Here is a 17,347-nt window from a genome sequence, read left to right on the forward strand (position 1 = left end):
GCAATCATACCACATCTTCTTTTTTATATTTTTTTTACCGAAATTCAGAGTACTAGTAGTATATAGATCTGCATATGCGCACGTTGCAGTTATACGACATTAAATTATAGTATCATGAATTTCTTTTTAATACACGCTCAAATAAGGAAAATTAGACAAACAATGTATTGGAAAAGTAGAACCTTGTTAAAGAAAAAGAAAAACGGTTACATATGCTTTTTGTTTACTTACATATATACCGTCAAAAAAGGGTTAGGATTATGTTTTTCTCTGACTTTTTATGATGTCTTTCACCTAAATCCGTTAGATGTTGGATGTGTATTGATTGACAATTTAGTCTTTATCCTAAAAAATGATAACAGCAACTCTAAAAAAATATTATGCGTCCAAAGCGTTCTTCTGGATTTTCCTTCATCAGGAACGGTCAAAGTCGAAAATTTGAAGGCTAAGGATGAAACCATGAACGTCAAATTCCTCTCAGGTCAACTCATGAGAATCATACAAAACTAACAATTAAAGCTAAGTTTCTAACCGAAACCTAACCCTAATCGAGGTGGCTGACAGAGTAAAGGGAGATACAGAGAAAGGAGTGGCAGAAAGGAAAGAGGTAGCGAGAGACACACAAAAGAAAGGAGTAAAGGCCAATTTACCCGTATACATATCTATCATAAATATTAATGATTGGTATTTATTTTTAACTATTTTTGGCTTAAAAAGTATCATATGTTGGAGTCGGAGATATCTCACCATGAAGATAAGCATCTGTAAAAAAATGACTGGAAATGCATTAGACAGTCCATGTACAGAGAGAGAGAGAAAAAAACTGATTGCTTTGCTGAATCTTTAAGACAAGATATATCAAAAGAGAATAAGAAAAGAAGTTTTAAATTGCTGATTATGTTATAGCCACATGTTTTGATGACACAGTGCTTTGTTCTCATGACCCGTATGGTCTGAAACTCTATCTATCTCAAGACGTACCAGTAATGGAGCAGAAGCATTCCACATGAACTATTATGAACTGTCTTATGCATTTCACCCTTCAATGTTTGTCTTTTTAATCAATAAAGTGAAGTTTATATAAGCTACTACATACATTAACTGATTGGGAAGTTATCATGCAGTAGCAGTAAGAAGAAAGTATGTTTCAGAAAAGAAAAAATTTGCCGTGTAAACTGTCGGTTCCAAGTCCGAATAAAGGAGGAGGGAAGTAATTTTTCTTCTAATTGGCGCAATCGTATGTTTTATTTTTGGCGCATATGAGACCATGTAATTTTAAAACAGGTGGCGCAAACGTAGCATTAGAGAAAAAAGTTGTGGCGCCAAACGACGCATTTTTGGCGCAAACAGATCTCTCCCGGTGACCTAAAGTATGTCTGTGTCATTTTGGTCTTGTGGACAGTTGTCTCATTGGCAATCATACCACATCTTCTTTTTTATATTTTTTTTACCGAAATTCAGAGTACTAGTAGTATATAGATCTGCATATGCGCACGTTGCAGTTATACGACATTAAATTATAGTATCATGAATTTCTTTTTAATACACGCTCAAATAAGGAAAATTAGACAAACAATGTATTGGAAAAGTAGAACCTTGTTAAAGAAAAAGAAAAACGGTTACATATGCTTTTTGTTTACTTACATATATACCGTCAAAAAAGGGTTAGGATTATGTTTTTCTCTGACTTTTTATGATGTCTTTCACCTAAATCCGTTAGATGTTGGATGTGTATTGATTGACAATTTAGTCTTTATCCTAAAAAATGATAACAGCAACTCTAAAAAAATATTATGCGTCCAAAGCGTTCTTCTGGATTTTCCTTCATCAGGAACGGTCAAAGTCGAAAATTTGAAGGCTAAGGATGAAACCATGAACGTCAAATTCCTCTCAGGTCAACTCATGAGAATCATACAAAACTAACAATTAAAGCTAAGTTTCTAACCGAAACCTAACCCTAATCGAGGTGGCTGACAGAGTAAAGGGAGATACAGAGAAAGGAGTGGCAGAAAGGAAAGAGGTAGCGAGAGACACACAAAAGAAAGGAGTAAAGGCCAATTTACCCGTATACATATCTATCATAAATATTAATGATTGGTATTTATTTTTAACTATTTTTGGCTTAAAAAGTATCATATGTTGGAGTCGGAGATATCTCACCATGAAGATAAGCATCTGTAAAAAAATGACTGGAAATGCATTAGACAGTCCATGTACAGAGAGAGAGAGAAAAAAACTGATTGCTTTGCTGAATCTTTAAGACAAGATATATCAAAAGAGAATAAGAAAAGAAGTTTTAAATTGCTGATTATGTTATAGCCACATGTTTTGATGACACAGTGCTTTGTTCTCATGACCCGTATGGTCTGAAACTCTATCTATCTCAAGACGTACCAGTAATGGAGCAGAAGCATTCCACATGAACTATTATGAACTGTCTTATGCATTTCACCCTTCAATGTTTGTCTTTTTAATCAATAAAGTGAAGTTTATATAAGCTACTACATACATTAACTGATTGGGAAGTTATCATGCAGTAGCAGTAAGAAGAAAGTATGTTTCAGAAAAGAAAAAATTTGCCGTGTAAACTGTCGGTTCCAAGTCCGAATAAAGGAGGAGGGAAGTAATTTTTCTTCTAATTGGCGCAATCGTATGTTTTATTTTTGGCGCATATGAGACCATGTAATTTTAAAACAGGTGGCGCAAACGTAGCATTAGAGAAAAAAGTTGTGGCGCCAAACGACGCATTTTTGGCGCAAACAGATCTCTCCCGGTGACCTAAAGTATGTCTGTGTCATTTTGGTCTTGTGGACAGTTGTCTCATTGGCAATCATACCACATCTTCTTTTTTATATTTTTTTTACCGAAATTCAGAGTACTAGTAGTATATAGATCTGCATATGCGCACGTTGCAGTTATACGACATTAAATTATAGTATCATGAATTTCTTTTTAATACACGCTCAAATAAGGAAAATTAGACAAACAATGTATTGGAAAAGTAGAACCTTGTTAAAGAAAAAGAAAAACGGTTACATATGCTTTTTGTTTACTTACATATATACCGTCAAAAAAGGGTTAGGATTATGTTTTTCTCTGACTTTTTATGATGTCTTTCACCTAAATCCGTTAGATGTTGGATGTGTATTGATTGACAATTTAGTCTTAGATGCATGCTTTGTTTTATTAGTTGATAGAGGCTTTGTACTAGCTGTGAGTAACTGCGAGTACCCTCAGATCAGTGCCGAGTAACTTTTTGTTGTTGCCCGGATACAACGGTACCCGGCCAAGTCCACTCAATCTGTGTTTTTGTTATACCTATTTCTAAAAATTTGTGTCCACCTGATCAGTTAAGCTCTTTTCAACTGATTTTTATATTTTGTTCTTATGTTGTACTGTTACACCCCCGTTGTCCAAGTTGTAGGGGATGGGTCCCGTTAACATACCTGTCAACCTGTGAAGATGAAAATGCAGGTCATGACCTGCATTGAAGAATCAAATCTCAGGTCATAACGCGTACGAACTTTTTCGAGATTTATGGTACATTTTCTTATAATGTATATCAAAGATACCAAAGCATCAATGCATGTTCACTTTGTTAAGTCATTTTAAATCTTATTAAATATTATTTCATTGCACTTTTAAAGATTTTTATAAATTTGTGCTACTCAGTCTTATGTGCTTTACTTTTTGAGAAAAAATAATACAATCATCAAACACTAGAATTTAATGTAATTCTTAAATGTTTGAGACTATTCACTATGTAGCCTTTAACCATAATATTTTTATTGAACAAGGAATCAATACCACATCTTCTTTTTTATAATTAGGGTTGGTATTCTAATCCCTGATTTAATATAGCTTAAAATAAAATTGAGATTAAAATGGGGAATGTGTCGAAGAGAAAACAACCCGACCAAATAGCAGAAAACCACATAAGGCCACCAATGGGTCTTCAACACTTCGAGAAAATCCCGCATCCGGAGGTGGTCTTCAGCTGACCCCCAAAACCAAATGATTACTTGTTCTGTGAAAATGGATGTCATACTTAACTCAACATATAAATGAAATAAAATTAAAAAATAATACAAAGAACAGAGGCTCCTGGCTTGGGACAGACACAAAAATACGGTTTGGTTAAACATGTTTAGTGAGATCTCAACTCTCCCCTATATATCTGGCCAATGTAGGAAAACAAACACACAGTAATACGCACTGTTTTACTTCAATTTAACAGAAGTAAGAGTCCGATGTCAGAATAGGCAACAAAAGAAACTAAACAAAATGACAATGCTACTACATAAATTAACAAAGGACTACTAAAGCAGTTACATGCCAGCTCCAGACCTCTATTAAACTGATTGAAAGATTATCTTTGTATGTCTTCATCATATGAAAATAAAGCACAAGCCCTCCCGTTATGGGTTTATAACTATCAAACCATCATAAAATATATTAGAAGAACATAATCCGTATCATAACCAACAACTGGTTTTAGAATAAATGTGTTTCTTTCCGATGCAAAGACCTTTTTAGTGAATCAATATTAATAACAACATATGTCAGCTGAAATGACCTGATAAAATCCCTTTTGAATTAGTCTGCTTAAATGTTTGGTTAGCTTTTGAAGTGAATGTCGACAATTTTGTGCTTTGTAAAGAATACTACCATTAAAGATTGCATGGAAATACCTGACCGTATAAGATGTCTGAATGAATGTTAAATATCAAATTATATTTACGATATTATTTCCTGTTACACATGATATAATTTAGTAAATGTTTTTACCATTTTGTTTTTACCATCTTCTGTCAAAGGGAAAATAAGAATTTAAAAATAGTAATGAATATTTTGTGCTTTGTAAAGAATACTACCATTAAAGATTGCATGGAAATACCTGACCGTATAAGATGTCTGAATGAATGTTAAATATCAAATTATATTTACGATATTATTTCCTGTTACACATGATATAATTTAGTAAATGTTTTTACCATTTTGTTTTTACCATCTTCTGTCAAAGGGAAAATAAGAATTTAAAAATAGTAATGAATATAAAGTATTGAGCACCTAATTGTACCTGTCAGGAATCTGATGTCCAGTAGTTGTCGTTTGTTGGTGTGGTTCATAAGTGTTTTTTTCCCGTTTCTCTTTTTTTATATATATATAGATTAAACCGTTGTTTTTCTCGTTTGAATGCAAGTGTTTGAATGGTTTTACAATATTCATTTTTGAGGCCCTTTATAACTTGCTGTTAAGTTTGAGTCAAGGCTCCGTGTTGAATACCGTTCTTTGACCTATAAAAGTTTACTTTTACAAATTGTGACTTGCCTTTGGATGGAGAGTTGTCTCATTGGCACTCATATCACATCTTCTTACATATTATCTATGAAATAACTTCAAAAGATTTTAAAATCAGTCACAATCATATGCTTCATTTATATATACATACAACCTCAAAAGTTAAAATCCTATTGCAAATACATTTGACAAAATAAAAAAAAAAAGTTTACATTAAATTTGATTTTGAAATAATATCAGGTATTTTGTATTGCAAAGCCGTTTTTTAACTACTAAATTTACTAAATAGAATTATGACAGTGTAAAATAAATAAAATTTAAGGTACTTTAAGTTTCTTTTTATCAAAAATGCATGCTAGAATATTGAACTGCAATTACATATTTTTTAGCGACTTGTTATATTTTAGTACAATAGTAAAAGGCATGACAGTAGAATTATAACATTTACGGTAAAACGAAACGACAGGTGCCCGTTTAATATGCAATTAACGATTTTCCCGCAATCATTATACTTTCAGTGTTGATTAGATTAAACAGTTAATGTATAATGGCGTTAATTAAATGATTATCACCTCTAATGGTTTAATAGGTAGTTATATAATCTGATTAATAATTAATACACAACATTTCCCCAATAGGCACCCTATCGCTTGACCTTTCAACTAATCACAAAGCATTGACGTAAACATGGCGGCCACCATGGATGTGTGTATTTCTCGTTCCTAATGGATTTAGTTGAAAATATGTTTGAAATTGGGTAAAATATTGTTGATTCGAAATGACAGTCTAGAGTAATAGGATCAAATGTTCCATGCAGGCCAAAAAGCGATATTTTCTTTCAATTCTTCTAGGGATTATCATATGTTTATTGTGTTTTTTGGGTACAAAGCTCCATAAAAATTCACACCATGGAAGAATTTTTCAAAGGAATTTGTACAGTTTCTTTGACATCGAGGATGAAATCTTTGAAGAGGACTTGCACTTGTCCTCTAAACAAAGAAGAGAAACCGCATCTGAGTCCAAAAAACAGCGTTGTAGAATGGAAACCTGCTTTGATTTCAATAAGTGTAAACTGGGATTTAAAGTTTATATTTACCCCATTCAAGAAAGGGTTTCAGAAACCTATAGTAAAATCTTACGGACCATTCAAAATTCCATATATTATACATCGGACCCGGAGCAAGCATGTGTATTCATTTTATCCATTGATACATTAGATCGTGATACCCTTAGTAAAGACTACGCCAAAGATATCCAGTCTAAATTGGACCAATTGTCGTTATGGAATAATGGTAAAAATCATATTGTTTTAAATTTATATTCAGGAACTTGGCCAAACTATATAGAAAGTTTGGATTTTGATATAGGCGAGGCAATGATTGCCAAGGCAAGTTTATCTGTGTTCAAATTCCGCCCTGGATTCGATATATCGTTTCCGTTATTTGCCAAAGAACTCCCCGAAATAGGTGGGGAAAGAGCTTATGTGTATAACTCTATAAACAACATCCCACCGTTTCGAGAATATTTATTAGGATTTAAAGGAAAAAGATATTTAACAGGAATCGGTTCAGAAACGAGAAATTCACTTTACCATATTCATAACAAAGAGGATATAATTTTATTAACTACATGCAGACATGGAAAAAACTGGCAGAAAAAAGCAAGAGAATTAAATGATACAAGATGTAAAGTTGATAACGAAGAATATGACAAGTAAGTTAAAAATAATATTACATGAACTAAGATTTATATACAATATTACAATTAAGTATGTTTGTAAGAACACGAAGAACAGCTATTTCTTCCCTGCCCCCCTCATCTGAATGTTTCAGTTATAATGCAGGAGGGGTCAGAACAAGAAAAACCAAGCAAAGAAATCATAGTGAATCCAAAGGAAAGCTTTATAATAGATTTGTTGTTTTTTTTAAATCAAAAATTTTTGCTTTATTTCTTTAATTTTACTTGAATTCATATTTTGCTGTGTTTTTTTTAAAGATTTTCTTTTTGTTTTTTTCATTTGTAATATTTCATTTCCTCAAAAATGAAAAGCAGGGTTCATAAACAAACAGCTTGGTTTTCCCAGTGAAAGGTGAGCAATTCAAGATATAAATAAAAATTATGAAATTTCCTTATTACAGGTATCATAAATGTACCCACTACATGTAATTTACAAAAGAAGTTGTAAATTTAACCATTGAACAATTTGAAGCTTCAATAAAAATATATGCTGTATAAAAGGCTTTAAATAATAGAAATGTGCACTCCATGTACAAAATGTATGTGGAAGATGATGTCAGATCTCTCAGACTGAAAGGAAATTTATAACTTATAAATATTGTATTGTCATTTATAGTCAGTGTGGGAATTTTATTTTCAATGTTTCACATAATCACGATAATAATTCAAAATATGAAAAATTAAATGCAGATTTAAAAGGTATAATAAAACATGTTTTTTGTGAATTTGAGTACAAAACACTTGAAACAGAACTGTATTTGATAAAAACCTTTAGTTTACCCATGCATGTACATTTAAACATGCAGTTGAAGCTCATTCATCAAATTTACACACATGTACATGTACATGTCAAACATTGTCGTAAAATTAAAACCAATTCTATCAGTAGACATTTTCTATTGAATCATTTTGAATACAAAACCCTATTTAAGCCAAATCTTTGGTGAAATAGTGTTGACTTCATTTTTAAGTATTTTAAACTTAATTTTCTTTGACACAAGTGTTGTGTGAAGTTAGGTTGAGATTATTCAAATTTAATAGAAAAATCAAAGGAAAGATTATATTACAGGTACATGTATATTGGCCAAAGAATTAATCTGACAAGTTTCGAGTCTTGATATGTTCAGAAAATATGCAGCCTTAATCATGTTAAAAGGTTAATTTAAATTACTGAAAATTAAGTTCATGTTTTATTTTTATGCTTTATCTACGATAAAAGAGGGGTATAATGTTTCTGGTCTGTCCGTCTGTTTATTTGTCCATTTGTTCATTCGCTCGTACATTTGTTTATTTCATCCCTCTGTCCTTCTTCACTAAGTTGAACTCTTATCAACTTGAAACTTTACACAAATGATCCTTATGATATGATCTTTCCAACTGTAAAGCCAAATTAGAGTTTGACCCCAATTTCACGATCCACTGAACATAGAAAATGATAGTGCCGTTGGGGCATCTGTGTACTATCATGACTATCATGGACACATTCTTGACATCTTGTTTTTTTCTGTGAGAGACTTGAATACGACATTTTAGTATTTACTGCAAAAAGAACAGTCACTTATATATATATATATATATGAGTCCTCAGAGTATGAGTCTAAAAGATTGTGTAACACAATCTTTTAGACTCATATAATTTTTCCTGTTTGTGTAGTATTCATGGTATTGTCAATTTTGATGATCCAATACCTAAACACACTATTTGGCCACAGACCACAATTAATTCCTCTATCAGTTCTTTATAACCTTTTGCATCATTAAAAAAATTGCACCATGCACTTTTGTCTAATTTTTTGTGTGTGTAATGTATTGTCCTAGTCCAAATATATATCCAAAATTCAGAAAGATTGAAGCAATCACTTTTACAAATTTAGCCAATACACATCCATACCCCTATTGACAAGTCAAGAGATGTTCCGAAAACTGTAAATATCACCTTTTTGCACTTGACCTAATCACTCATTCCATATCAAAATCAGTTAAAATACAACCTCCAAAAATTTATTTGACCTCTCTTCTTTCATTTCCACCCAAAAAGATTTAAGGAATGAGTGAGGAAAGGAAAGAAAAAAAATTAAGGAAAAATACACTCTAATTAAAAGGAACTATATTCGTGGACAACGAAAAGCGGGGTCATTAATTGTGGTCTTGGGCCTATTAGAGGCCTAAAACTTGACCAATTCTAATAAAACTTGGCATGATTCAAGCTTAGTATATTATAAAACAGGTTACAAAGTTTCAAAGCCATATGATACCAAATAAAAAAAATGTGGCATATTTTATATCTGAATTTTGGGTGCTGAATTGTGGCGTTGAATTAGAACAATTAAAACTATCAAATTTGAGCTTCTAAAAACCAAAAGATACCAAAACTAACCCTTTTTAATGTCTCTATGTATAAGTTAACATCTATTTAAAGCAACAGAAAGCATATTTCATGTATCAGACTTATGCAAAATGGCCAGAAGTTAATTTTATATGAGCCTGTGCCAAAAAATAGAGGTTTTCAATTAGGGTGAGGCCTTATATCAAATGTAATATTTTTCACTTACCACAATTTTCTGAAGCTGTTAAGTTATCAAACAAACTTTAACAGGTTATAAATGTACTTTTGATGGAAATATAAGTTTCAAATAGCATAACGCATGTGGATAAAATGGTCTTTAGCAATGTTATGCTTAAAAAAACAGATTGCCAGTTTAGGCCGTTCCCCACATTTGCATATTTAAAAGCATATAAATGATATGGGAGATGGAGATAAACTTCTTTTTGCTAAAATCTGTGCTCAGATATGATAAAACATGGAGCCTGGATGTAACAAGACTGTCACTTTCAACTATATATGCATGATGCAGACAGTATGGTCTGATGCAAAGTTTATTAACTTTACTGTTTAAAAACTGAATGAAATGTCAGCCTCAAAAGGCCAATATTTATACCACTAGCTATCCAACAGAAGAAAATAAAGGTAGTCTGTGAAACAGAAATGGTTAAGCAACCAGTAATAAGTGTTTTTGATGTAGGTTCAGTGCAATCTGTTTTGGAATACAACTTTTAAGTGCATAGAACTTCACATTTCACCTGCTGCGTACACTGACCGTTAGACTTAGACTATTAAAACAGCACATTTTGCACTCTTTTTATGTTTTTATCTACTTTTTTTGTGTTCAGAGTTCACAAATAAGTTAAACAACTGAAATAAATACCACAAACACAAATAGATATCAGAAAAAAACTGTCAGAGAGAAATTAAGCATGCTGTTTTTGAAAAAATAGTGAAAAAAGTGAAAAAGCTACATTTTAGGCATTTAACCTGAAAAGTGACTTTTTCACAAAATTTCAATCAAATGAAAGTGAAAATCATTTCTTCTCATATAGTTTGACAAATCAATACCAATAGATCATTCAGAAAAGATGCCAAAGTAAAAATTCTAAATTTGCTGAAATGCACCTCTTAGGCCACAGACCACAATTAATTCCTCTATCAGTTCTTTATAACCTTTTGCATCATTTAAAAAATTGCACCATGCACTTTTGTCTAATTTTTTGTGTGTGTAATGTATTGTCCTAGTCCAAATATATATCCAAAATTCAGAAAGATTGAAGCAATCACTTTTACAAATTTATCCAATACACATCCATACCCCTATTGACAAGTCAAGAGATGTTCCGAAAACTGTAAATATCACCTTTTTGCACTTGACCTAATCACTCATTCCATATCAAAATCAGTTAAAATACAACCTCCAAAAATTTATTTGACCTCTCTTCTTTCATTTCCACCCAAAAAGATTTAAGGAATGAGTGAGGAAAGGAAAGAAAAAAAATTAAGGAAAAATACACTCTAATTAAAAGGAACTATATTCGTGGACAACGAAAAGCGGGGTCATTAATTGTGGTCTTGGGCCACTATTTAGTATGTAAATATAAGAATGTCTGACACTTAGACACTAAGATCATATTAAATACAAAATTAAGTTTATAGCTTACTTGAAATGATCAGATATACTTACAATTATAAAACACATGATAAATGCATTACATGCAGTAATATGCATTTAACTGTGCATTTTATGAAAATTTGAATTTAACTTCTTATCATGCATGGTCATGCTCATGGCAAAATTTGATAGATCTATGTTCTCTTGACTTCTGTAAATATTCTAACATTTATTGGATGACCAGCTGTAAAAAAGGGGGAGGTTCCACATTATAACATGAAAATCACTTTATCATGTTTATACCAATTACATGTATTAAATAAGTTTAAAAAGAAATTGGCATTAATTCCTTTATTATCCATATAGTATATATACTATAATTGTATTTTTGTACATGTATACTGCAAATAAACATAACATTTGGCTGTTTTCTGGCCTTTGGTCAGGTTGTGGTCTCTTTTTTGACACATTCCCCATTTTCATTCTCAATTTTACATGCATGTGACTTTTGTGTGTGTTTGTGTCATCAAGGAATTGATCATCTAGGACTCAGCAAAGACTGGGCATTTATCATGTTTATTTATATCAGTGTGACTGTGTACATTATTTGTGCTGGTCAATCTTAACATAAATACTTCAAAATCACCGTCAACAAAATGGTGTAAATATTTACTTGACAAATATTGAAATTTGATAGTAGTTCACAGTTTATTAGAATCAGCAGTGTACATGGTGTATTTAGAAGTTTCCAATGGAAAAGTTTGCTGATAATCAAGTCTTCTACTTTGTTAAACACAGTGGCGGATCCAGGGGGGGGTTCCGGGGGTGCGCACCCCCCCTTTATTTTTGTCGATCAATGCATTTGTATCTTGACATATGTTTTGCACCCCCCCTTTGCCCTGGGTGCCCTGGGTTAGCACCCCCCCTTTCGAAAATTCCTGCATCCGCCCCTGTTAAACATTAGACAGTTAAATAAATACATGTACAATTGTATATTTTATGTGTCTTAAGTTTTTGTACATGTATGTTGTTTCTTTGACATCTTTATCTCGATTGACAAGTATGAACATATATACTATATACATATAATTTAATTTTGGATGTAACGCATCTTTTGATTGGCTGACGTTATTTTGTTTTGAGCCCATAGACATAATTTGGTCATGTGACCGTGACGTCATCAACGTTTTTTCATGGTTTTCTACGGTTTAAAATGGAATTTAGAATTAAATTATAAGAAATGACTGTAATATTTTTTCTGTCTATTCGAAATAACATAAAAAATGTGGTGCACACTGTAAATAACCCGCTATGCGCGTTATTCAGTGTGCACCACATTTTTTATGTTATTTCTGCATAGACAGAAAAAATAATACAGTCATTCCTTATTGTACATTGAAGACCTGTTGGTGACCTTCTGCTGTTGTTTTTTCTATGATCGGGTGGTTGTCTCTTTGACACATTATCCATTTCCATTCTCAATTTTTATTATATATATATAGAAGTCTATAAAAAGGACCAAGCAGCAAATTTACTATGTACCAGATCGTCTATTCTTTTAGACGATACTATGCAGATAAGGAAAAAATTATATCAGTATCAAACATTTGCACAACGGTACTGATATAAGATGTTATTATACGAAAAATGTTGTTATTAAATCGTGTTGACAAATATATATATATAAAAATTATATATGATAGTTTTCAGAGAATATAAAATATAAATCACAGGGGATTCAGTGTATTGGGTTGATACAGTACAAGTTCTAGGAAATTCAAGTCTGTGCTGTCTTCAATTGTCACATCTAATTTGTGCACAACAAGCATACATCTGTACATACATATATATATACTCCATATATTTAGTACAAAATATACATGCATCACCATCAGTCAACTGCAAATTATGCATGTACATGTACACAGAATTAATTTTCATCACATCATCAAACAGTAGCAATACTCTTTCATTAACTATTCAGACTTTTTGTAATAAATCAGTTTTATAGCAAACTAAAGGAAAACAGTAGGTTTAAGATAACAAATTATTCTGTTAGGTATGTCAGTACAGAGACTGACACATGAATCATGGCTGTTTAATTACACAGTCTGTCAAGTCAAGTGTTTGCTTCTGTAACAAGAAATAGAGAGGGGTATAGAGGAGGGTGACATGTGAATCATGGCTGTTTAATTACACAGTCTGTCAAGTCAAGTGTTTGCTTCTGTAACAAGAAATAGAGAGGGGTATAGAGGAGGGTGACATGTGAATCATGGCTGTTTAATTACACAGTCTGTCAAGTCAAGTGTTTGCTTCTGTAACAAGAAATAGAGGGGGGTATAGAGGAGGGCGACATGTGAATCATGGCTGTTTAATTACACAGTCTGTCAAGTCAAGTGTTTGCTTCTGTAACAAGAAATAGAGAGGGGTATAGAGGAGGGTGACATGTGAATCATGGCTGTTTAATTACACAGTCTGTCAAGTCAAGTGTTTGCTTCTGTAACAAGGAATAGAGGGGGGTATAGAGGAGGGTGACATGTGAATCATGGCTGTTTAATTACACAGTCTGTCAAGTCAAGTGTTTGCTTCTGTAACAAGAAATAGAGGGGGGTATAGAGGAGATTGACACATGAAGTTCTGATCTAAAGGGATGGCCAAAAATATGTGTCTGTTTCATAAGAGTTTCCTATCTACTGTGTCAAAAATTGATCTAGTAGAATCTGAAATTATAATATTTGCATGTCTCTAAATGTCTTGATAATTTAGATTACTAATCTATGATACATGTATATTTAATTAATTTTGTAACAAGTTAGAAAGGGACAAAAAATTTTCTGAATTAAACATTGTGCACTAGTACTACATTAGTTTAAACATATTTATTTATAGTGGATTGGGAAACAAGTTTTGCAACTTATATTAATCCCTTTCCACTTTGCGGGTGCGAGTGCTGCCTTGTTGCGGCATTAGCCTGCTCTTTTTCGAAATCTACAAGGGTGTCTTTAACATACATTAGATTTATTGGCGCCATGCCGTACATGTATAAAATATAAAAAATTAAAGGACATTTGTCGTCATCAATGCTCACTACTAGTACATGTAGTATGACTCGGTCTGTTTATTTTTGCGACAACTGTTTGCAAAATCCAAAGAACAAAAATTTGAACATTTATTTATTATAATTACACCTTATGTAAGAATCCTGGATTTTGATTGGTTGATAGCTAGTGTATTTTTCACCAATTTACTGTTATCAAATGCATATCGTTCATTTTTTAACGCCGCCGGGGTATTTGCCAAAAAAATATGCCTTTTTTACCCTCTCTTCCGTGGTATTTGCCAAAAAATACTCTATCCGACTGGACGCTTGTAACGTCACGATCATCAATGCGTTTTTGAACATTGACATTCGGTGTAATTAAACAGATATATCATGTTCTTGAGGGGTATTTGCGAAAAATACCAGTCTTGAGAATGAATTTCCCTCGCCTTACGGCTCGCGAAATTTACCATTCTCTCGACTGGTATTTTTCGCAAATACCCCTCCTTAACATGATATATCTGTTTAAAATACCACATAATGCCATATAATACCATATAATGCCATATGCTGAGATAAATTTGTCATTACATCATAGCCTAAAGGACATTTATATTTTTGTGGATTTCACTGATTCAGAATTTAAATGGCAAATTAAGATACCATCCATTTCAGCATTTCTTTTTGTCCATTTAAGCGACATACAATTTACAGTACTATATGTAGTAATCTGTCATAGGTGTTCTTTTAGGTAAAAGTTTTCAAAGTGAATTTTATTGAGAAAATATATTATTTTAGAAAATATGAAATTATGAAATATTTTATTACAAATTTGAATTTAATTAATCAGGTAAATTTTGTTAAACATGTCGCTTGTAAATAATTGCTCTGAGCAACACTTTGGTATCTTGTCAATTGTCATTAATTAATCTGAGCAATATTATGTTTTAATTAGGATTATAAATGTAATTAACTTGTATCTCTCTAATTGACATTATTCATATTTCACCTTTGGACATTGTAAACAATATTATTAAAACTCAAATCATCTCAATTATCAAAATTATCAATGTCTGTCATTTATGAGTAGTTTTCAGGATTCGCCTTAAATATCGGAGTCGAACAGTTATTCGTCAGTGTAGTCTCGTCAGTGTTATCCAGATAGGAGTGCTTCCAAAGCCAACCAGGCTCAGCTACTCAGGAAAAATGCTAACTCAAAAGACAGCTCAACACAACAGTAACTATTCAAGCCAGACAACATCAATTTGGAATATTACGAACATTTTGGACTTAACTTTAACTGTGAATTAGTGAAATTAGTGACTTTATTATTTGGAACATTTGAACTTTATTTATTTGTAAATTGTTTCGGCATCATTATCATCATTTAGATCTGTTATTATATAAAATTGTTACAACTTGCTGCTTGCTTTATAGTTTTGCCTGCCATTGCTTAAGTCTTGCGAAAGACTGACCCCCTGTGCCTTGGGCTATGCATGTTCGATAGTCCCCCTTAAACTCGACGTGCATTGGCTCTTGGTGACAGATTTGGTGGCGGGCCCGTTGGCAGCATTTCGATCCATTTAGCTTTGGCATGGCATTATTATTAGCAACAGCTTTCAAAACTACTTTTAAATTATCTACTTACAAAATTTGTGATGGAATTTCGTAACTAAAATTCAACTGAAGGAACAGCAGAGAATGAGAATCAACTATTGAAGCTAAGTAACTTATTGAAATATTATTTATTATTTTATCTTAACATTTAAATTTTAATTTTCCAGTTTCAGCAAATATTGTGCAAGATTGAATCTAAATAGATTAAAAATAAAAATTAGTTTTAAATCTGTAAAAGTTATTGGTAGTATTCAAATGATTTTTTTTTTCATAGTCTACCATTTACAGAAGTCTAATTATAATCTTGTTTAGTTTCAGTTTTCAACTTTAAAAGTTGCTGTACCAAAGTTGGCAAACTAATTGTAAAGAAAGACAACTGCAGTGTGTGAACAAAATAGAACTACTACAGAGACTAAAGATAAGTAGCTTTTGAAATAATAATATTCATAATAATTCTCGAAATAAAATTGCTAGTTATCAAAGCAAAAAGTTTCTTCAAAGAAAAGTTGTGAATATATATAAATTATTGAGACTGCTAATAAATTTAAGACATTTTGTAGTTTTACACACATTTTATATGGCACATTGCCTTTTTATTCTGTAAATATATTTTATCTAATATAGCCAAAATTCTTTTAGTAGAAGTCATGGGAAAGAAAAGAATTAAGAATATATGGTGCTGCAAAAGATCAAAATGTGCAAGTCTTTCAACTGTTACAGCAAAAGAAGCAGATATAGAATTTAAATCATCTTTAGAAAGAAACTTTATGTACCTGAACATTGAAAATTCAAATCAAAAGTGCTTAATTGACAGTGGAGCCACTATAAGTTGTATAAGTCAACATCTTTTAAAACAACTTAAACCACAAGCTGAAATACAAAGATCATCAATATTTAGTGGAGTTGGAGTATGTGGAGAAGTACACCCAGTGCTAGGAAAAACTATTTTGGAAATTAGATTCGGCGAACACAAAATTTTACAGAACTTTCACATTTTCGAAACGCTTCATTCAAAAATACTTCTTGGATTGGACTTCTTGGTAACTCATAAGGTTAATTTGGATTTTGGAAAAATGACAATATCTGTGCCTAATGTATCAGAAAAAGATAGTGCTACACTGAAAGGAAAGGAGATCATGGTGTCTACAGTTACTGTTCCAACATTCATAGATGACAACATTCAGATTGCCATGGCAACCACAGTGGATTTAGTCCAAATACAACCACAATCTGAAATCATAATTCCAGTACATGTTGGAAAGTTTAAACATGGAACAACAGTAATTTTAGAACCTAAAGGAAACTTATCCATTGAACATCAAGTAGCAGGAGGGAAGACAATTTCTACAGTGTTAAGAGGCATAGCTTCATACAGACTTATGAATCCTACAAATTCAACCGTTTACATTCCCAGGAGGACTAAAATTGCGAAAGCCGAAACTATACAGTCGAACCGTGTTACAAAGTTCACAGAAGGATCATCTGCTCCTATAAACTCTCTTAGTGAAACAACTAGTAATCAACTTTGTAGTGAACTTTCAGAACTAGGATTTAATTTAGACAATTTAGAACTTACAGTGGAACAAAAACAACAAATTCAAAATTTTTTAATTCAAAATAGGGACATATTTGCAAAGGATTTAAGTGAACTGGGACATACCAACTTGCATTACCACACAATTTATACTGGTGATGCAAAACCAATTAGTGC

General features: G+C 32.1%; 1 protein-coding gene across 1 annotated transcript in view; it reads left to right on the forward strand.

Moving 5' to 3' along the window:
• Positions 1-5,981: 5,981 nt before the first annotated feature.
• Positions 5,982-17,347, forward strand: part of LOC143054597 (exostosin-1b-like) — a 76,839-nt gene continuing 65,473 nt past the window's right edge. The window contains exon 1 of the mRNA XM_076227612.1: positions 5,982-7,014. Within this exon, the coding sequence (XP_076083727.1) occupies positions 6,113-7,014 (902 nt within the window). The 5' untranslated portion in view covers positions 5,982-6,112. The remainder of the gene's footprint in view (positions 7,015-17,347) is intronic.

The sequence above is a fragment of the Mytilus galloprovincialis genome, chromosome 12 (assembly GCF_965363235.1).
Source record: "Mytilus galloprovincialis chromosome 12, xbMytGall1.hap1.1, whole genome shotgun sequence".
Classification (NCBI taxonomy): domain Eukaryota; kingdom Metazoa; phylum Mollusca; class Bivalvia; order Mytilida; family Mytilidae; genus Mytilus; species Mytilus galloprovincialis.